This window comes from Sesamum indicum, linkage group LG3, assembly GCF_026168435.1.
Source record: "Sesamum indicum cultivar Baizhima isolate 11 linkage group LG3, ASM2616843v1, whole genome shotgun sequence".
Lineage (NCBI taxonomy): Eukaryota > Viridiplantae > Streptophyta > Magnoliopsida > Lamiales > Pedaliaceae > Sesamum > Sesamum indicum.
The window spans coordinates 1,487,332-1,508,336 of NC_142659.1; the positions used below are offsets into that span (position 1 = coordinate 1,487,332).

A 21,005-nucleotide genomic window follows, 5' to 3' on the forward strand; every position below is an offset into this window, starting at 1 on the left:
CTATGTGCAGCTACCTCTGTTGTCTGAGGGTTGTGGGATGGGATTCTTGCAACATCCCTCATTAACATTTATGCCTCCCCTCCTCGGACACTAATATTGATGCACACTCGATCCATGTAAATAGTTTAATTTGTTTTAATTATCTAGGAGATAATTACACTCTCTTCTTATGAGGTTTAGTGTAATTATACATAAATATAATTTTTAATAATAGAAGGTTTACGTGTAATTACATTAAATCTCAGGAAAGGGTGAGTATAATTGTCTCAATTATCTAATTATAAAGAAAGCGGAAAAAAAAATGCATTTTTCTGTCCCGAAAATCTTCACTTTTCCATAAAAATAAAAGTTGGAATTTTTTCAACACATGATCAATATTTTTCGATGAAAAGTGGCTCTCGGAACTAAAACCGTCGAAAAAATTAACATATGATTTTGGTCCAAAAAATATAGTCCCTCTATCCTGTTGAACGGAAAGTGGCTCTTAGTACCAAAAATGTAATCCCTGTATCCTATTGAACGAAAAATGTTAGAGCAAAATTGTATTTTCGTGGCATATAATTGTTTAAAAAATATAACTGTGGTGTCTGATGAAAAAAATATATATGTAAAATATTCTTAATTGTTTAGAAAATTTAAAAAAAAAAAAAAGTAAAAAAAGCAACTGGTCCTTCTGCCTTATCGTATTCTTCACTCGTTTTTTGTGAAGTCAAAAATACCCTTCATGATAAAATAATTAACATATTCAACTTTTTAAAATTTATATTAATTAATAAATTATTATTGTTTTCTTTCTTTCTTTTTTGTTAATGTAATGTATTGGTCTATATGTTTTACTCTTATTTATAATATATTTTAAAGTATGAAAGATTATTTATTATATGAATGTAAATACAACGTGCCACAATGGCTAATATTTAATAAATGAAGACAAAGATATCGCAATCACTAAAGAACATATGAATTAATATCTTTGACAAGGTTAATTTTTTTTCGATAATGTAAATTTCATTAAATAAATTGTAGTACATTAGTACAATACAACATGAAAGGCTAGACAATCACCTCGACAAGTCAAGGGATCCGCCGTAAACGAAAAAGTGCACAAGTACTAATAAAAGGAGGTAAATCAACACTAAGTATCCATTGTCGGACATATTCAATAATAAGTTTTTCTACGGAAGGTGCCTCGCATATTGCTCCATCAAATCGTCGAAGTGCGCTCGCGCCATATACAAGAGAACCCAATAGTGCATGATAAGAAGTCGAGATATAATGTTTTCCTCGCCACCTTTTTGCTGCCCACAGAACGTCGATAGTCCAATCACGGTGAGGTTAGTCAAAACGCAGGGTGCGGCAGATTACCCTGAAGCAGTGTCTTGAATAGGGGCAATGAAAGAAGAGGTGATTGTGTGTTTCATTAGCCCCTTCGTTACACAAGACACAAGTGATACCCAAGTGAGATAGCCAAGGCTTATCAACTGTAGAAAGCTTTCCAAGAATGGTGAGCCAGAGGATAAACGTATGGCGAGAAATCTTGAAAGAGCCCAAGAGTAGTGAAGACCAGCCTACCTTGGTACCTGCAGTTTTGTAAACCTGGAGTAGCGTAGCCGATGTCAAAGGCCCAATCTGTGATCGCCAAGAAATACGGTCAATGCTCCCATGGATATGTGGGAGAGTATGGAGGATCTATGGACAATGAATATCCGTAATATGGGGCCATTGCCATTGCCCATCCTCAATTACAACAGCAATTGTATCTGTCAATTGCATACCCGTGAGTTAATGGCCATGTGGAAATTGCTGGAATGGCCATGTGGAAATCACTGAGTGCAGTGTCGAATCAAGATATAACTTGGGTATACCTTGAACACGTGTTGAACATGCTTGTTGATATGTCCGACATGTTTAGATTTTTTTTATATATAATTTTAAAAGGTTTTGTGTGTCTTTTGAAAAAAAAAAAAAAAGAGAGATTGGATAAAAAAGAAAAAGAACCCATTCACTCCTTGCAAACTAAAAATTTTGGGATGAAATTACTGAAGATTCAAAAGATGATCATGATGATTTAACTCTTTTGGATGATTAAAAATTTTTGTTGGGTACTTTGAATAACAAACTGATTATGTATATTTTTTAAGCCATGTATTTTGATTAAGAATTTAGATGCAAAACATACTTATTTTATATTTTATCTTGATTATTTTTATATTGTATATTAAATTTTATGAAAATTAAAAATATATATAGTAAAATAATATATTATAAATAGCCGTGCTATTACCATATTATATCCTAAGTTTTTGGAATTTTCGTGTCATTGTATATGTGTCCATGCATTGTAGTAGATTATTGTGAGTATAGAGGGTTTTTCCTTTTTATATATACTAGCTATTGTAGCAAGTCGTTTTTATGTGCATATAATAAGTAATCTTTCATACTTTAAATATATAATGTAAGAATAAATATATAAAATAATACATTACATTACCTTAAAAAAAAGAAACTAATTTATCAGTTAATTTAAAATTTTAAAAGTTAAATAAGTTAGTTATTTTATCAATTTAAGGTATTTCTGACTTTATAAAAATTAATATGGCGGTGTCATTAGGTCGTTTATAAACGTGGGGGCCTTTCTTTTTTATATGTATAAATATAGATGAAAAATAAAATAATTAAAGAAAAGAAAGGAAAAACAAAATTCTACTTATTTGAAAATTCTTTCTGGATTTCTCTGCCCGAATTTGAGGTCCAAATGATCATATTATTGGGCCTTGATTCTGAAGAAAGTGGCCCAATCGGAAGTTGAATACGGCTGTATTTGAACGTTTTAAAGGTCAATTTTGTTACCGTTGGGAATCCTCCGCGCCAATATGAGGTCAATTTTGTTACCGTTGGAAATCCTCCGCGCCAATATGAGGTCAATTTTGTTACCGTTAGGAAATCCTCGGCGCCAATTTGAGATCAATTTTGTTACCGTTGCAAATTGTTACCGTTGGAAATCCTCGGCGCCAATTTGAGATCAATTTTGTTACCGTTGGAAATTGTTACCGTTGGAAATCCTCGGCGCCAATTTGAGATCAATTTTGTTACCGTTGGAAATCCTCCGCACTGAAACACTATAAAAAGGAACACCCCATCAAATAGAAATATATACGAACAGATGTAGAAAAATAAATTAGTGCAGAGGAAAAGCGAAGGGGCGCCCACATGCCCTTCTACTCTAAGAGCGGCGAATGTCCTCATCGTATCCTGCGGCCGCTCTCCTCCGCCGACAGCCCTCAGCCCTCAGCCACCGTGTCTTCTTCGCTAAGGTACTTCTTGAGAGTTATCAACTCAAAGCAATTCTTCTTGCATTTTGAACTTAAGAGTATCTTTGTTTTTAAATGAATCTGTCTTTCCATAAATCTTTTTTAAGATTACTGAATTCTTGATTACACTGTCTTGATCTTTTGTTTTCTTTTTTCTATTTGGATTTCTCGGTTAATTATTTGAAGGTTCTTGAATTTCGATGATCGCGTGGGTTCGCTTGTTGTCTTACTACTGCCGAGGATGAGGGTACAGGACTTTACATATAAAGATGCCGGTGTAGATGTTTATGCTAGTTCAGATCTTGTCAAGAGAATTGCCAAGATGGCTCCTGGAATTGGAGGTATTGAGGGATATTAATACATATTGTCCGCACTCACAAACTGCTCATTTTATTTGTTATTGGTGGTGTTGTCTTTCAAGGCTTGTTTCTTGAGGTAGATGTAGCTTTATTTATTCCACTTTCATTTTCTGTGTCTTTTGAATTCTATGTATATTTCTAGTTATGCTTCCCTTCTTTTGCTTTGGCGATATGCTTATCTAGTCTTTCCTCTGGGTCCAGTTTGGTCGTCTTTTTCCATCTTAGAATATATTTAATCACTTTCAGTTGCTTTCATAGGGGATACCATTTTGGTGGCTGGTACAGATTTTCTCAAATCTGCTGGGGGAGCCATCCTGGTGTATTGGCTGATCGTCCTACCATTGGGATAAGAAACAATGTGAGTCTAGCAATAATATAAATGCATGCATGTTCTGTTTCAGAAAAGCTCTTTGCTAATTCTATATTTTACCTGTGTGAATGCATTGGCAATGATTTTCTTTCCGTGTAAATTGCTCCAACGATTCTTGGTTCATGTAGGACTTTGATTCTGAAAAGTGTTGGCTGCACTTGTTAATTAATATATGTAGCTATACAATCGATACGCTGATTCCTGAAACCCATATTTATTTCAGTTGGTCAGTGTATATCTCTTGCTAGTGCCATTAAAATTGTGAAGTTGTCTTGTGAGTTTTGTGTCGCAGAACCAATCGATTAAGTAAGATGAGTATTTATAGGTGAAATTTCAACAGTCTATAAACTGGAATTTTTAACAGCATTCAAAATAAAATTGGTCCATATTGAACTAACTGTGAAGACATCTGGTTTTCCTTAGCTCTTACACATGTAGCGTTCAATTAACAAAAGGGGTGTCACCTATCTTGATGCATCATTCTCCTGAATAGGCGTAACATGCATTTTTTTTTAGTGTACTTATTTGATTCTAATAGTGAGTCATTTCTATGAGTAATGAGTATAGCTTATTCAGCCTTGTTTATTAGAAGATTGAGGGCTAGTCACCTTATAGTGATAAGAATTGTGTGGGAATTGCAAGGGTTAATTAGGATTTAAATGCTCAATTTGGAACACTTGTTGGCTCATAAAACTATGCTTTTTAATATATTTTCATCTTTCCTTTCTTCAAGTTTCTAACTAAAAAGTAACTAATGACCCTATCGATTCTTCTATGCTTATTTTTTACCCATATTTTGAAATCAAGAACGACTAAAATCGTACAATCCCAAATTTGTTGCTCTGATTTCTTTGAAAAGCCATGCTATCACGATTTTGGTATGATCCAATTATAGAGTTGAAACAATTTGGAGAATACACATTCTCTCTTTTTGTAAATTCATTCTTGGTTCACTTATTTGTGTTGGGTTTTCTTCATGAGCTTGCTTTAAATTTTTTGTTGTTATTACATTTGATATCTTTGTATGAATTTACAAAAAATAAAAGAGATTGTTTAAGTTAAACAATAAATTAAGTGTTATGAAACAATGATTTCTGAATTAACTCTGTGATTTTCTTTTCTTCATCTTCTTTTTCTTATTTTCTGAAAAGTCAATGTCAACTTGTTATTTTAATACAACGACGTAGAATATTGTAACAGCAGCTGGGAGAGGCTGGTTGCTGCTGTTTTGCGAAAACAGCAGCTGTGGGAACTTTTTCATGATCACTCCAGGAGCCCTAGCATCCGCTCCGAAGCATCGGACTTCAGTTCTAGCTTCAATTCAAGTTCTCCCCTTCACGATCTCGCCTTGGACTTTTCAGGGCTTGGAAGTTTTCCTAGGTCACGTAAAGCGACCCGAAGGCTGGCTCTTGTTTCAGGTTTTAGTTCTGGTTTTGATGTTGAAGATGTATTCCTGGCTTCAGCCGTCTTACTTGGGAGGGGAACTTTTGGGACTACTTACACGGTTGCAATGGAAAATGGGGTAAAAATTGTGTTGAAGAGATTGAAGTCTAGGAATATTTCAGAACAAGAGTTCAAAAGTCAGATGGAGGTTGTTGGAAATGTTAGACATGAGAATGTGGCTGCCCTAAGAGCTTATTATTCTTCGGAAGACGAAAGGCTCATGCTGTGTGATTATTACAGTGATGGGAGCGTCCATGCATTGTTACATGGTATGTTGAGATCTGCATCTTGACTTGATATTTTCCCTGTTCTTTATTCATGCTAAGAAAAATTCATTTCTTATCACCTGTAATTTCTCTGTGGGATGCATTTTATTTTTATCTCACTTCAATCTACACAATGGCCACAGATTAAATACGAAATGTGAATAACTTTATGCTTCTTCTCGTGTTTACAGGACAAACTGGTCAAAATAAGTCTCATGTAGACTGGGAAACCAGGCAGAGAATTGCGATTGGTGCTGCAAGGGGTATTGCTGCAATACACGCACAAAATGGTGGGAAGCTTGTCCACGGAAACATAAAAGCATCAAATATTTTTCTTAATTCTCAAAAGTATGGTTGTGTATCAGATCTTGGCTTGGCGACCATGGTAGAGACAGTATTCATGCCAACTGCAGGGTACTATGCTCCAGAAGTCAAGAATGCTAGAGATATATCCCAAGCATCAGATGTCTATAGCTTTGGGATTCTGCTACTTGAACTTCTCACTAGAAAGTCCCCCGCACACATCCCTGGTGGTCCTAAGTCTGTTGACCTAGTGAAGTTGGTTACTTCTGTGAAAAGCAAGGAGAGGGCTGCTAAGGTATTTGATGCAGAACTATTGACGTATCCTATGATAAGGGAACAAGCAGTGATAATGTTGCAAATAGGAATAACATGTGTAGAAAAATCAAAAAAGAAGAGACCAAAAATGCTTCAAGTAGTGAGGATGTTAGAGGATATTAATATAGTGAACCGTGGAAGTACAGTGAATCCACAAAATCATGTTTCCTTAAAAAGAAAACTTGAATTCTTTGAGGATGCTAATCCTAAATTTGAGCTTGAGGATTTGTTAAGGGCTTCTGCTGAGGTGCTTGGGAAAGGAACATTCGGGACTTCTTACAAGGCAAGATTAGAAAATGGAAACACAGTCATGGTGAAGCGATTGAAGGATGTAAGTGTATCATTTGAGGATTTTCAGAAGCATATGAATGTCATTGGGAAAATAAGGCATGAGAACGTCGACAAACCAAGGGCATACTACTATTCAAGAGATGAGAAGCTCTTGGTGTATGATTGCTATGATAAACAGAGCTTATCTGATTTGCTACACAGTAAGTAGAACTAAAATATGGAGCATCTGGTTTACTTCATTTGTCATGTGAAGGGTAATTTCACCAACCAAAGGTTCCCGTAAATTTTCTTTGTCTATGGCCTTGTGATTGCTTATGTGACGTTTTCCTCTTTTCTTTGCTGACATAAACTTGATACTTGAAATTAGTTAATATATAACCATCATTCTCTGATCCGTATTGACGAAATTTCAAAAGCTCCTTCAGTTTTTATATTTCACCATGGAGCACAGGCACTTGTTTCAACCTAATGTCGTCACTATTGCAGTTGACTTGCATTTTTTGCCGCAGTTACCTACACTAGGCCATTGGCAAATTTTGTTGAAAGCAATTTGGGAAATGGCTTTTTTGCTGGCAGATGCTAGATTCCAATAATTCATTGCTGCAGGTTGTGTTTCAAAAATTGGAACTCAATTCCATTTCTGTAGTTTCTACATTATGATTAGTCGAATTTATTATGCTATCCAAGCACATTGTATATCTGACCAACTAGTGATCTGATAAACACGCATTCTCTTTAACTTTGCAGAGAAAACAACTTTGGGTTGGACACCTTTAGATTGGGAGACCCGCCTGAAAATTGCAGTGGGCGCAGCAAGGGGTATTGCTCACATCCATGGACAAGGTGGTGAGAAGCTTGTACATGGAAATATAAAATCCTCAAACATTTTCCTCGATGGACAAAGATATGGGATTGTCTCTGATGTTGGATTGACAAAACTAATGAATCCAATCGGCTGGTTGGTTATGTGGTCTCAAGGCTCCTATGCCCCAGAAGTTATAGAGACCAGCAAGGTGTCTCAAGCTTCTGATGTCTACAGCTTTGGAGTTGTGCTGCTTGAACTTCTCACAGGACGGGCATCTTCTCAAACAACCATGGATGGTGATGGTGCCATCTCACTAGTTAACTGGGTTCGGACTGTTGTTCTCGAAGAATGGTGGACGACCTCTAAAGTGATGGATGTAGAACTTCTGAGGTATCCAGGTGAGGAGGAAGCAATGGTACAAGTCCTGCAAATAGGATTGGACTGTGCTGTCACTAACCCGGAGAGCAGACCAAGAATGGCTCAAGTGGTGAGAATGTTGGAGGAAATCAGTGGCATCGAACCAGCGGATGAGTCGAGATTGGAAGATAGATGGGAGCAACCATCCATTGAGTCAAGATTGGAAGATCTATTGGAGGATCTGTTGCCCACACTCATACCATAAATAGTGGTAGCACATCAGGACATTTCCTCATTGAGATTGGAAGTTGTGAACAAGTAATTCGCTAGCGCCTTGATGTTGTGCCTGGAAAATTAATGTCTTTTTTATTCCTTGATAACATCTTCTTGATAATGTTAAATTCATGTCTCGAATTTGATTGTGTATGATGTGTTCTAAATAAAAATAAACAAGTCAGTATCTTTCTTTCTTTTTTTTTGTTTTGTTGAAATCCCCAACTTAAATTGCTATTTTAGTTCCGTATAAATTAAAAGGACTCTTTTAAAATTTTTCATAATTACAGATTCTTTCTTATTATTTGAAAAATTGTAACTTTTTTGTAATTAATGGTCATCAAACAATTCAATGAACTGTCACGAGGTGTTACTTATTAGATGTCGTAATAATTGCGATTTTTGTCCTCAAACAAAACTACTTTATGTAGTTTTGATCCTCAAACAATTTAAAATTGTAATTTTAATTATCAAACTATTATTGTAGGGTACAAAACCCAAGTTTGTAGGGTACAATCCTTGTAAAAAGAATGCTTAGTACGAAACTCCTACAAACCAGTATTACAAAATTGAATGAATAACAAGAAATATAAGAGATAAACGAATAAACATAATATTTGAAAGAGGCTCAGGAACAAGCAATTCAGTCAAGAGGGTAATCGGTCACTTGGCACCGTACCCACAGTTGTTTCTCATTTAGAGAGACAAGATCATAGAGATTGAACCCAAAAACCCGTCACACACAGTCACCTTAGTTCACTCAGAACTTCTCAAGAAAAATATAGAGAGATCTCACGTTATTGGTTCGGTTTCAAGGTGTTTTGGACAAGGAGCAAAGCTCCTATTTATAGGAGAAAAAAGAACCGTTGGAGAAGCAATATTGGGGTGGCTTTTCTTAAGACATTGACTTGGCTAAGGAAAGCCACCACCATTAACGGTGGTAGAGAAGGAAAACAAGATCTACCATGGAAGGCAGTTTTGGAGAGGGAGAGAGATACACAAGTAGCGGCGCATAGGTAAAGAAGAGGGCAGAGAATGAATTAGGTTTAGGGTAGAAATATATATAAATATAAAAATACCTAAGTCGGGTAAAGTGGGTCAAATATCGGGTCGGGTGAGGGCGTCCAAGTGGGTCAGAAGTTTAAGTGGACCGAGCAATGGGCCTACCAAGTAATTGCGTCCTTGGGCCATATAATACTAACAATTACTTTTTGGCGTTTTTATACCTTTCATTAATAAAACTTTTAATGTTAACAAAAATTTCATAATAAAGGTCCATTTTGTGGTATTTTTCGAGTTTGGGCGCACTGCAACCATTTCTCTCTCTTCAAGCTTCGGAGGAGAACAAACAAAAAAATGAATTTAATCAACAAATCTTTTATATAATCTTAACTTTAATTTTTCTTTATTTATTTTATCTTTCTTTCTAATTTATTTTTAGGCATTGCATTATATACAAAATAGATTATTGATAATATTTTGTTAAGATTATATAGAAAATTTGTGGTTTAAATTGATTCTATTTTTTTTTCTCTTGAAACTTGAAAAAAATGGGGGACATGGGTACATTAGATGATCAATCACCACATATAACTTTTCAAAGTTTAAGACCCATGAGTGCACTGTTAAGTGCAAGAATATCCCGAAGCCCCTGACATCCTTCATCAATGGGTCAACGAACATGCTCCCAAGCTACCTTAGCATATCTACAGTCAAATGTACCATGCCATAAGAATGCTCGTAGTCTCCTCTCCACTTCTCTTACAACTCCTTTTGATAATATAAAATTAGAAGCCTAATATACACAGAGTGCTGTGAATATGGATGTAATGATCTGAAGACGCCTAGCGTAGGATAAGGAGATGCTCTTCCAACCCTTAATATGTTGATCCAACTTTGTAAGGAGCGGCTTACAATCAGCAATAGTAAGGCGAGATGAAATAAGTGGTAATCCCCAGTATTTAAGCGGTAAAAAGCCCTCGGGAAAGTGAAGTACCTCTAATAGTTGATCCCTGATTCCATGGCCTGCGCGTGAAAGGATCAGGTGACTCTTTTAAGGACTGACCCTGAGGCCAGACATGTCTCCAAAATAATCAAGTCCTCGTTTGAGTAAGTGAACCGAATCTGCCTCAGCTCATGAGAATAATAATAAGTCATCCGCAAATCCAAGCTGAACTTGGCAAAGTGGGGCATACTTCCAGTGAAATGCAAAGTTCATGTCCTGATCTATCAGTTGCTGCAAGATGAGGTTCAAAACTTCCATAATCAGGATAAATAAATATGGTGACTTTGGATCTCCCTGTCGGAGGCCCCTGGCTCCAACAAAGAATCCATGAGGAGTTCCATTATTCCCAATAGAGAACGAAGGTGTAGTAACACACTTTTCAATCCAGTTTATGAACTTATTCGAAAATCCAAACAACTGAAGTGTAGCCAGAAGGAAATATCAATCAACTGTATAATATGCCTTACGGATATCCACCTTGAGAGCACAACGAGGTGGTAGCGCTGCTGATTATAGCCTGAAAATAGTTCCTGAGCCAGAAGAATATTGTCGCTAATAGAGCGACCTGAAACAAAAGGCGTTTGGGATGGGCTGATAATCTTTTCCAACACCAAACCCATACACTGCACTATGATCTTGGTAATGACTTTATAAACAACATTACAACATGCAATAGGACAAAAATCGGCCACGCGAGTAGGATTATGGACTTTAGGTATAAGTGCTAAGTATGTAGCATTTACCTACTTCAATAGTCTCCCAGTAGTGTAGAAGTCTATGATAGCATGTGGGACTTGAACACCCACAATAGGCCAAGCTACTTTGTAGAAGTCTGAGGTGTAACCATCAGGACCAGGGGCTTTATCCTCGGCAATGTCTAAGAGGGCCAATTTTACCTCAGCTGCTGTGATAGGGTGCACCATCTCCTGAGCCTCCTCATCAGTAAGAATATGGCAAACCCAAGGGCGTAGATATCAAATATCAATGAACCGTATGCTTCTCTCACCTCCCAATAGAGTGGTATAAAATGCAAAGAACTTTTGAAGTTGGTGAGGATCACATATCCTCGTCGCTTTGGCCGAGTGGTTAAGGCGTGTGCCTGCTAAGTACATGGGGTTTCCCCGCGAGAGTTCAAATCTCTCGGGCGACGAATGGACTACTGTTTTGTATGTGATTCTTTCTTCTTTGACAAGGTTAAATTCTCACAAAGAGCGTGTGTTGATTTGAATTGGAATTTTAGTTTCTATTCCCTCTAAGATTCCATCATCCAAACTTTAGATTTAGTTTTAGTTTTTGACCAATTCTTTAATATTTTTTTTGGGATAATTACATTTTCCTTCCATATGTTTGGTATAATTACACATAAACTCTTTGTGATTTGGGAGGTTACATCTATTAGCCCGAACTTTACTTCCGTCTAAGAAATAAATTCATTTGTTAATAAAAATTCACTAAATTTACTAATATTAACAAAAAATTGAATGAAAATTGATATTATCCTCGATTGACTTATTGATAACTTATTGCAAGTCAAATAATTTTTTTCAACTAAACAACCCCCATAACAGTAAAGATATATCTCCTCACATTCATTAACACGTGAAGACATATGAGGGTAATTTGATCATAAAATGATTTATTTAACCTACAGTAAATCGGTAATAAATCAATGGGGGGTAAATATAAATTTTTTTTATTAATATCAGCAAATTTAGTGAATTTTTACTAATGGAGGGACTTAATTGTTAGACAGAAGCAAATTTCAAAAATATTAAATGTGATTTCCTAAATCATAGGGGATTTACATGTAATTACATCAAACCTCAGGAGAGATGAATGTAATTATCCCTATTATTTTAGTTTGCTTTTTATAGAATTGACTAATGTTGGGAGTAATACTTTTTTATTGAAACATTAAAATTATTATCTACACTAACATAAATATATCTACACTATATATAATTAAAGAGGGGTAAATCGGTGTCTCAATTATTCTAATATGTCAATTTTAATATTTAATCTAATTTATTTATTAACTTTTCATCCACCCATTGTTCTAACTTCTCATTCCCCCACTATCTTCTCATAGTCACTTTTTTTTTATGCATCTTTTTTTTTTGCATAATTTTTTTACAAATTTAATATTAATAGTATTTTATATATACTTTATTAAATAATAAATACTTTATTAGATGTGAGAGAAGGAAAAAATATATAAAAAAAAAGTATTTTTATAGTCAATTCACAGTTAAAACGCGTGTGGCCCAATTTTTGTACGAATGGATTTTTTGGAACTTTATTTTATATCACTGGAGATAATTGATACTTTAATTTTCACAGGGGATGATCTGACATTTCTATTATCACGGAGTCTCTAAATTTTTTGCGAAAAATCTTTAATAAGATGTAAATTTAGAACTGGTAGTATAATTGTTTCTCATTAAATTTCTTTTGTAATATATTTAGAAATAAAAGGGTATTTATGTAATTAATTAGTCATAGTTTCGTATTATACTGTGTGAATTGGTGATGGTCCTGAAATAAATTAAAACTGCTCAAAATTATCTGAATCAAATCGAATTGAATCGTTTTTTATAATTTATTCTTTTAGACCGCAACTATCAATTTAGAGTAAAATTATACCGCACTATTGATATGATTTTAATTTAAAACTTAAAAAAATCGTCCAAAATCAAACCGTACCATTAACTATATAATTAATTTTTTAAACATATATATAATAATTTGATAGAATAATTAATTTTTTTAAAAAAATTTCATATTCGAATTATATAATACTAAAAATACATATATAATCAAAAATCCACATTACAAAGTCCATTTTTGTAAAATTTATATTTGGACTTTATATAAAAAAAAAAAATATTTAATTCTCTAAGCCCACTGAATGATTGGCCCAATTTTTCATTCGTTTTTTCTCCCTCCTTTTTCCTCTTCTCTCTTTTCTCTCTACCACCCTTTTTTATTCTATCTTTCTGTTTTTTTATCTCTATTCTCTTAAATCAACCTGATCCGGGTCGAATTATTCGATCTCCTGAGACGGTCTCACCAAAGATTGACTAACTCCTCCGAATCAGATTTTGGATCCCCTGAGAATAAAACACGAACCGTGAGCTCGTCGGGCACGTCCCCGACAATGACCCTCCGACGCTCAAGTTAGGTTGATCGAGTGAAATGTATGCGATCTCAGAGTTTGATCTCAATTAATGCATAACAGTTACCTCATTTATGGCGTATCGGGGTCTATTTATAGTACACAGTTGTACGGCAAGTACTAGGCCACGTGGCCTCATCCTGCTGATTCACATTCTGATCGAACGATCGTCATTGTCCGGGTCTTCCGTTGGTTCATGCGACCCGGGTCGGGTCCTCTGCGACCCGCCCGTTACGAAACACGCGGATCCGATCGCAGAAATGACCATAATGCCCTTAATGAAGGGCGTTTCAGTCTTTTTGCAGGGGGATCATATGTATACCCATCATTACTCCCCCACTTTTTCAAAGTGCAAGTTCGTTGCCTTTGAGGAAGTCGAATCGTCGCGTCCGTCGATCGGCAATCCCTGTGGACGCGTGGCGTGATCCTGTCGGTTGACCTTCGGCGCGTTGTTCCAAAGTGGACCTCCTATAAATACCCCATCATTTGAACTCTCGGCCCACCTCACGCAAAGACTTCTAGCGACCAAGGCTCACAACTACAAGTTCGTATTCGATCTGCGGCTTCCAGAGTCATCCTGCTTTAAGGTACGATGCCTTCCAGCTCTAGCTCGAATTCTAAGTCGCGATCTGGCTCTAAGCCACGATCTGGTTCAGGGTCCTCTTCATCTCATTCTGAATATGCTTCTGGGTCCTCTCCTAAGTCCGGTTCTGGTTCGTCCTCAGGGTCTGGGTCTAGGTATGTCTCTAGGTCTTCGCATGGGTCGTATTCTACCTCTCCCAAGAGGAACAAGAAGTTTCCTATCACTAAACTTAAGGATGAACAGACTGGGCCTTCGGTCCTTGCCAAGTTTCAGGATCGACTCACCAAAAACCCTTGGGAGGCTGTGGTTAGTAAAGTTAGGGTTCCTGTCAATAAGATTAGGGAAAAATACCACATCCCCTCCGATTTTGATGTTCTCATCCCTGCTACCTTCGATCGCATGCATCGTCCTCCCGAGGGATTTACTGCTTTTTCTATCAAACACCTCGATGCCGGGCTGCGATTTCCTCTAGCTCCTCCAGTGGCCGCGATTTTGAATAAATTGGGGTTATGCCCTATGCAGCTCTCCCCAAATTCCATTACCCATATTGTCCTTTTCGTTGTAATGATGCGATTCGTAGGTTTGGATCCCAGTTTTGACAATTTTTGGAGTTTGTATTCCTTCACCACCTCGAAGCGGTCTGGTAGTCGAGGTTTTTTCTATCTTTCGGCCAAGCCCGATTGCGGGTATTTGAGCGCCCTGAAGTCGAATATAGGAGCTTGGTTAGATTGCTACATTTTCATTCGATCTCCTAGTGGTGTCTGGCCTTTTAAGAACGAGTGGACTAAGTATAAACCCCTTCCAAAAATCAGTGGTGGGGGGTTGGAGGGTGACCAAATAAGGAGTCTAACATCTTATAAGTATGATCCCAAGAAGCTTCTCACTGAGAAAGTTTTGCAATTATCTGGGCTCTCTCCAGCGTCCCTTCACATCGAAGAGTCCTTAGGTGATTTTCTTCTTTTGGTCTCGCTTGCTTTCATCCCTGTAGTGTTTGCATATGCTAACTTCTCACTGCTTGCAAATAGTATAATCATGAGCACGCGCACTGCTATGCGGAGGATCGCGGCCCAGAACAAATCGAGGAAGGGGGGTGAGATCGCGAGTTCCTCAGATCCGAAAGGGAAGGGCAAGGCAGATGCTGGTGCTCCAGATTTATCTTCGATCCCACCTCCCTCGGTTCCTTCAAAAGCGTTCGCGATCGCGACTCCCGACGGACAACAGCCCATTGCAGTTGATAGTGAGGATACGCCTTTCGCCCATGGTGATCATCTCGGCTACAACTCTTCGGAGTTAGAACTGGGTCTAGATGAGGCCAGTGGTGACCATGGGGCCGATCAAGGAAGCCAAGGTCCTCCACCTGAGGAGCGATCTAAGAAAAAGAAGCGATCCTCCCCGAAGAAGGGTCATGGGCCCAAGTCCAAGTTAGGGCCTAGCGATAAGGGTAAGGGGAAGGAGCTCGTTGAGGCCTCCCACCCTCCTCCTTCCAAATCGCATAGCCCGAGCGTGCTGAGCAGGATGGCTAAGGAAGCCGCAGACAAGACTAGTGTTGAGGAAGATCGGGACAAATTCTTGAGGGTGGCACAGCTCGCCACATGTTGGGAAGCTCTTCGAGGCAACGTGCCGCCTCCCGAATGGTAGGACATGTCGAGCTCGTCGCTGTATGGCGAAGCTGGAGGCGATACTTTCGCAGTCTACAACTCATTCGTCTCCGTTCGCGATCAAGGGGCACTTGTAACGAATAGCCCTATTCGGCTTGAGGAGTTCGCAGCCCACTCCATGGTCCAGGTATTCCATCGGCTGGCTTCCTTCGATCTCCCTTCTTTTCTATCATTCATTGCATTCGATTTTGCAGGCCATGACCTTTCTCCGAAGCTTGAGCCTCAAATGCACCCACTATCGGAGGAGTTATATTCAGACTGATCAGAAGGTGCAAGATCTTAGGGCTCAACTGGCCGAACGAGACGAGACGGAACGCAAGCAGGAGGATAATCTGCTGGCCTTGGGAGATGAGGTGCAAAAGCTGCAAGCCGAGCTCGATGTTGCCAAGAAGGAGAGGGAGATTCTTCGTTCTGAACAAGAGGTGGCCCTGGCGGAGGTTAAGAAAGAGGCGTTCGATGCCGGGCGTGAGGTCGGCCTCGTGGAGGGCCACAAGCGTGGGGTGGAGGAAGGCCAAGCCGGTCGCATTCCGGTTGAAGAACATCAGCGAGCCTTGGCCAGTTCTAGGATGTCCGCGGTTCGTGATTTTTTTAAGACTGACACCTTCACGACCGCTCTTGAGATCAAGTCTGCGGACTCATTCACCAAGGGCTATGAGACTTGCCTATCTCAAGTCGAAAAGCTCGGTGGCTTTCATGAGTCTTTTGACCGCAGCAAACTTGACATCTCGCTTGATGGCGACCTCCAACCTCTTCCTCCGGATCCTGAGCTGAAAGATGACGAGTTTATGGTCTTGAGGGACGAGCTAGAGGTGGAAGCTGACGCCTGAACAATCCCGATTCTTCTATTTTTGTGGTAGGATTTTGAGTTGATTGATCAAACTGTAAATTCTAGAGATTCTTAGGACATCATTTTTTGTAAACAGGAGGGCGGGGTGGAATTTTTGATGACCCCTGTATATGACATTTTGTTAAATGAAAAAGAACTTTCGTCAGCTCGCGTATTTTGCTAGCCTTGCGCATTGCATCTTTCTTAGAACATGTCTAGGACGCGTCTTTTTCAATTCGCGTTTTTCTTGAGTGCATCTTTTTCAGATCGCACATTGGACGCGTCTTTTTCAGTTCGCGTTTTTCTTGAGTGCGTCTTTTTCAGATCGCACATTGGACGCGTCTTTTTCAGTTCGCGTTTTTCTTGAGTGCGTCTTTTTCAGATCGCACATTGGACGCGTCTTTTTCAGTTCGCGTTTTTCTTGAGTGCGTCTTTTTCAGATCGCACATTGGACGCGTTATGTAGCGAATAATAATAAAGATGTTGGAAGTCGTACGAATAATAATAAACAAAGGAACTTTGATATATCTCATTGGGTAAATTATAATGGTTACAAATGCTCAATAACGCAGTGATTAACATGGACACAACCTTCCTAACCTTGGAAATATACAATTGGTGGTCTGCTAGAAGTCTATGCGCAACCCGTTCTTTAAATGGCCTTTCGCAGGTTCCCTGTTCGATCTCTCGGTTGATGGCCTTTCACAGGCTCCTAGTTCGATCCCTCGGTTGATGGCCTTTCACAGGCTCCTGGTTCAATCTCTCGGTTGATGGCCTTTCACAGGCTCCTGGTTCGATCCCTCGGTGGATGGCCTTTCACAGGCTCTTGGTTCGATCCCTCGGTCGTTCGCCTTTCACAGGCTCTTCGCTTCAAGCATAGAACTTCTTCAAATTCTGTATGTTCCAAGGGCGTGATAAATCGCGACCCTGCATATCCTGCAACCGGTATGTGCCCTTCTTTCTGATCTCAACCACCTTGTACGGGCCCTCCCAGGGCGGCTCCAGCTTTCCCACGTGTTTTGACGCCTCCACTTTTTTCAGCACGAGGTCTCCCACCTGTAATTGGCGGGGTCGAATTCTGCGATTGTGGCTCTTCATCATTAGGCCCTTGTGATGTAAAATTCTGGCATATGCGGCCTCCCTCTTTTCTTCGATGACGGTGAGGTCGAAGCTTCGTTCGGCTTGGTTCGCCTCGGGCTCATACTGCATGACTCTTTGCGATTCCTCCCCAATTTCAGCTGGAATGATGGCTTCGGTTCCGTAAACTAGGCAGAAAGGGGTTTCGCCCGTAGCGGTTCGTGGTGTTGTGCGGTAAGCCCACAAGACCCCGGGCAGTTCGTCAACCCACGATCCCTTGCTCTCGAGGCGAGTCTTCAAATGTTGCAAGATCGTTCGGTTCATCACTTCGGTCTGTCCGTTCGCTTGAGGGTTCGCAACTGCTGTGAAGTGTTGTGCGATCTTCAGCTCCTTGCACCATTCCGTAATCTTCCTGCCCTGGAACTGCGTGCCGTTATCAGATATTAGTATCCGGGGTATACCAAATCTGCATATGATGTTCTTCCATATGAAGTTGATGACTTCCCTCTCCGATATTTTGGCTACTGCTTCCGCTTCGACCCACTTGGAGAAATATTCAACCGCTACAATGATGAATTTCTTTTGGGCTTGTGCAGGCGGAAAAGGTCATACGATGTCAATTCCCCATTGGTCGAACGGACATGCTATCTTGATTGGTTCCATCGGGGTCGCGGGCTGATGTATCAAAGAAGCGTATTTCTGGCAACTCTCGCATTTTCTCACCAAGTTCTTGGAATCTTCGACTAGGGTGGGCCAGAAATACCCTTGTCGCATCACCTTCTGAGCTAGCAATCTCGCTCCTGAATGATTGCCGCAGATTCCTTCGTGTATTTCTCGCATCACGTACAAGGCTCTTTCTCCATCCAAGCATTTCAAGAGAGGGTCGTCCGCTGTTCCTTTGTAGAGCTGACCCTCTAGCAACGTGAATCGGGCGGCTCGAAATTTGACTCTTTTTGCTGCCAGTGGATCGTTAGGCAAGGTACCCTCTTCAAGATACCGTATGATCTCGCTCATCCACGATTCTGCCTCTGAGACGACCTGGATTTCTGTTCCACTCACGAGGGCCGACTGTTCGCGCACTAAGGCTGTGATTTTGCGATCTCGAATTCCATCCATTGCCGCACCAAATTTTGATAGAGCATCCGCTTTGTCGTTTTCTGCTCGGGGAACTTGTGAAACGGAACATCCACTAAACTTTCCCATCAATCGCTGCACGATCTCTTTATACTGTGTCATGGTTCTCTCTCTCGTCTCATATGCTCCTTCAATCTGCATAGCGATCAGCTGTGAATCGGTAAAAACCTCCAGATCACGAGCACCTGCCTCATATGCTAGCTCCAGTCCTAGTACCAATGCCTCGTATTCCGCTTCATTATTTGTCATCGGGAATGATAGGCGAGCTGCAACTTCTATCTCGACTCCCTTGGGTCCTTGGATCAACACGCCTGCTCCTCCGTTGTTAGCATTAGAAGACCCATCAACATGCAACATCCATTTCGAACAGGTGTGATCGGAGGCGTCGGGTTCCTTCGGGTCGCTGGACAACTCTGTGATGAAGTCTGCGAGCACCTGTGCCTTCTGGGCTGTCCTGGGCTGGTACTCAATATCGTGTTGCCCCAATTCGACCGCCCATTTGATTAATCTTCCGGAGGCTTCCGGTCGCGACATCACATGCTTAAGGGGGTGGTTCGTCAGCACCACCATTTTATGCGACTAAAAATATGGTCGTAGTTTTCGGGCAGTTACTACTAATGCGAGGGCGAGTTTTTCCATCTCTGAATACCGCAATTCTGCCCCTTGGAGCATTTTACTGACATAGTAGACTGGATTCTGACTGTTAGCCTCCTCTCTCACCAGCACGGAGCTGACCGTGTTCTCGGACACTCCAAGGTACAAGAATAACGTCTCTCCATTTTTAGAATTTGCAAGCAACGGAGGTTTGGTGAGATACTCTTTTAGTTCTTGCAAAGCCTGCTCGCATTCTGGAGTCCACGCGAAACTCTTGGGTTTCCTCAAGGCTTTGAAGAATGGTAAGCTTCTGTCAGCCGATCGAGATATAAATCTGCTTAAGGATGCGATCTTTCCCGTGAGCTTCTGCACCTCCTTGATCGAATTGGGCGATCTCAGACCCATTATAGCTTGAATCTTTTCTGGGTTCGCCTCTATTCCTCGTTCACTGATCATATACCCCAGAAACTTTCCCTCAGTCACACCAAAAGTACACTTGTCCGGGTTGAGCTTCATTCCGTGCGACCTCATTATGCTGAACGCGTGGGAGAGATCTTTGATGTGGTCCTGCGATCTCTTACTCTTGACCAGCATGTCATCGACATATACCTCCATGGTTTTTCCGAGCAGATCACCGAACATCTTATTAACCAATCGTTGGTAGGTTGCACCCGCGTTCTTCAGTCCGAACGGTATCATGTTATAGCAATAAATCCCCTTATCTATGACGAAGGAAGTTTTGTCTCTATCCTCCTCTGCCAGTTGGATCTGGTGATATCCTTGGTATGCATCCATCATCGAAAAGAGTTCGAATCCCGCGGTCGAATCCACCATGGTATCGATCCGAGGTAGCGGGTACGGGTCTTTGGGGCAAGCCTTATTCAGATCCGTGAAATCCACACACATTCGCCATTTTCCTGAAGACTTCGGGACAAGTACTACATTGGAAAGCCAATTCATGTACTGGACTTCCGATATATATCCGGCTTTCAGCAGCTTTTCAACCTCTTGCCTGATAGCTTCGTTCTTGTCGCTACTAAAAGTCCTCTTCCTATGCTGCACAGGTCGAGCCATCGGGTCCACATTCAATCGGTGTACAATACCCCCGGGTCAATTCCGGTGAAATCCGATGGACTCCATGCGAACATGTCCGCGTTCTTCCGCAGGAAATCAATCATGGCCATCTCTCCCTCGTTCATGCTGGATCCTATCCGGGTCGTTTTGCTGGGATCCTCTGTTGCGAGCTGAATAGCCTTGTATTCCTCACTGGGCTTCAAGTGCTCGGCTTCGTACGGTCGGGATTCCGCATCCTCCCTAATTTTTTGCTTCTTCGACCTTGGCTCTCCTTTTATCGACAAGTTGTAACATTTCCGAGCCTCCTTTTGGTCGCATGACACTTCATCGATTCCGTATTCGGTGGGAAACTTCATCTTCATATGGTACGTAGAGATGACCGCCCGGAATGAGTTCAGTCCCGGCCGACCCAGTATGACATTGTACGTGAACGGGGTATCGACCACCAAGAATTTGACCATCAGAGTTTTTCTTTTCGGCTCCTCACCCATGGACACTGGCAGCTCAATCGTCCCTAGCGAGGCCACTTCGCTTCCTCCGAAACCGACTAGCGGGGTCTTTACGGGTTCGAGCCTCGCGTTCTCCAGCCCCATCCGATCTACCACATTTTTGAAGATTATGTCCGCTGAGCTCCCGCTGTCAATCAACACTTTGTGGACGGTGAAGTTCGCAATATCTAGCTTGACAGTCATGGGGTCGTTCTGTTCTCCACCATCCTCCAATCTGTCCGAACTGTTGAATGAGATGGCCTCTTCGTCCTCCACTTTCAGTACAAATTCCTTTTCT

At 40.3% G+C, this 21,005-nt stretch overlaps 2 protein-coding genes and 1 non-coding gene across 9 annotated transcripts; all 3 read left to right on the forward strand.

Moving 5' to 3' along the window:
• The first annotated feature begins 3,142 nt into the window (after positions 1-3,142).
• Positions 3,143-7,264, forward strand: LOC105156969 (uncharacterized). Of its 7 annotated transcripts, none has more exons than XM_088878942.1 (4): positions 3,143-3,314; positions 3,498-3,652; positions 3,929-4,028; positions 7,145-7,264. In XM_088878942.1, the coding sequence occupies exons 1-3, from the start codon at positions 3,211-3,213 to the stop codon at positions 4,018-4,020; spliced, it is 351 nt and encodes a 116-aa protein (XP_088735068.1). In that variant the 5' UTR covers positions 3,143-3,210; the 3' UTR covers positions 4,021-4,028; positions 7,145-7,264. The 7 variants fall into 7 exon arrangements, with proteins under 7 accessions (XP_088735068.1, XP_088735066.1, XP_020548444.2 ...); XM_088878940.1 differs by having other exon boundaries at positions 7,168-7,264; XM_020692785.2 differs by lacking the exon at positions 7,145-7,264 and adding an exon at positions 5,402-5,541.
• On the forward strand, positions 4,598-8,290 carry LOC148788562 (putative leucine-rich repeat receptor-like protein kinase At1g68400). Its single transcript, XM_088878793.1, has 4 exons — positions 4,598-4,601; positions 5,228-5,752; positions 5,941-6,858; positions 7,406-8,290. The coding sequence occupies exons 1-4, from the start codon at positions 4,598-4,600 to the stop codon at positions 8,083-8,085; spliced, it is 2,127 nt and encodes a 708-aa protein (XP_088734919.1). The 3' UTR covers positions 8,086-8,290.
• Positions 8,291-11,166: 2,876 nt separating this feature from the next.
• On the forward strand, positions 11,167-11,248 carry TRNAS-GCU (transfer RNA serine (anticodon GCU)). Its single transcript has one exon. It is a non-coding gene; the product is annotated as a tRNA-Ser (tRNA).
• The last annotated feature ends 9,757 nt before the right edge of the window (positions 11,249-21,005 follow it).

Excerpts from the sequence above, each read along its gene's own strand:
- LOC105156969 (XM_088878942.1), top strand. The coding sequence starts at position 3,211 with ATGCCCTTCTACTCTAAGAGCGGCGAATGTCCTCATCGTATCCTGCGG. Across the intron at positions 3,315-3,497 it reads ACCGTGTCTTCTTCGCTAAG|GTTCTTGAATTTCGATGATC; the intron begins GTACTTCTTGAG and ends AATTATTTGAAG. Across the intron at positions 3,653-3,928 it reads GATGGCTCCTGGAATTGGAG|GGGATACCATTTTGGTGGCT; the intron begins GTATTGAGGGAT and ends TTGCTTTCATAG.
- LOC148788562 (XM_088878793.1), top strand. Across the intron at positions 5,753-5,940 it reads CGTCCATGCATTGTTACATG|GACAAACTGGTCAAAATAAG; the intron begins GTATGTTGAGAT and ends TCGTGTTTACAG. Across the intron at positions 6,859-7,405 it reads CTTATCTGATTTGCTACACA|AGAAAACAACTTTGGGTTGG; the intron begins GTAAGTAGAACT and ends TTAACTTTGCAG.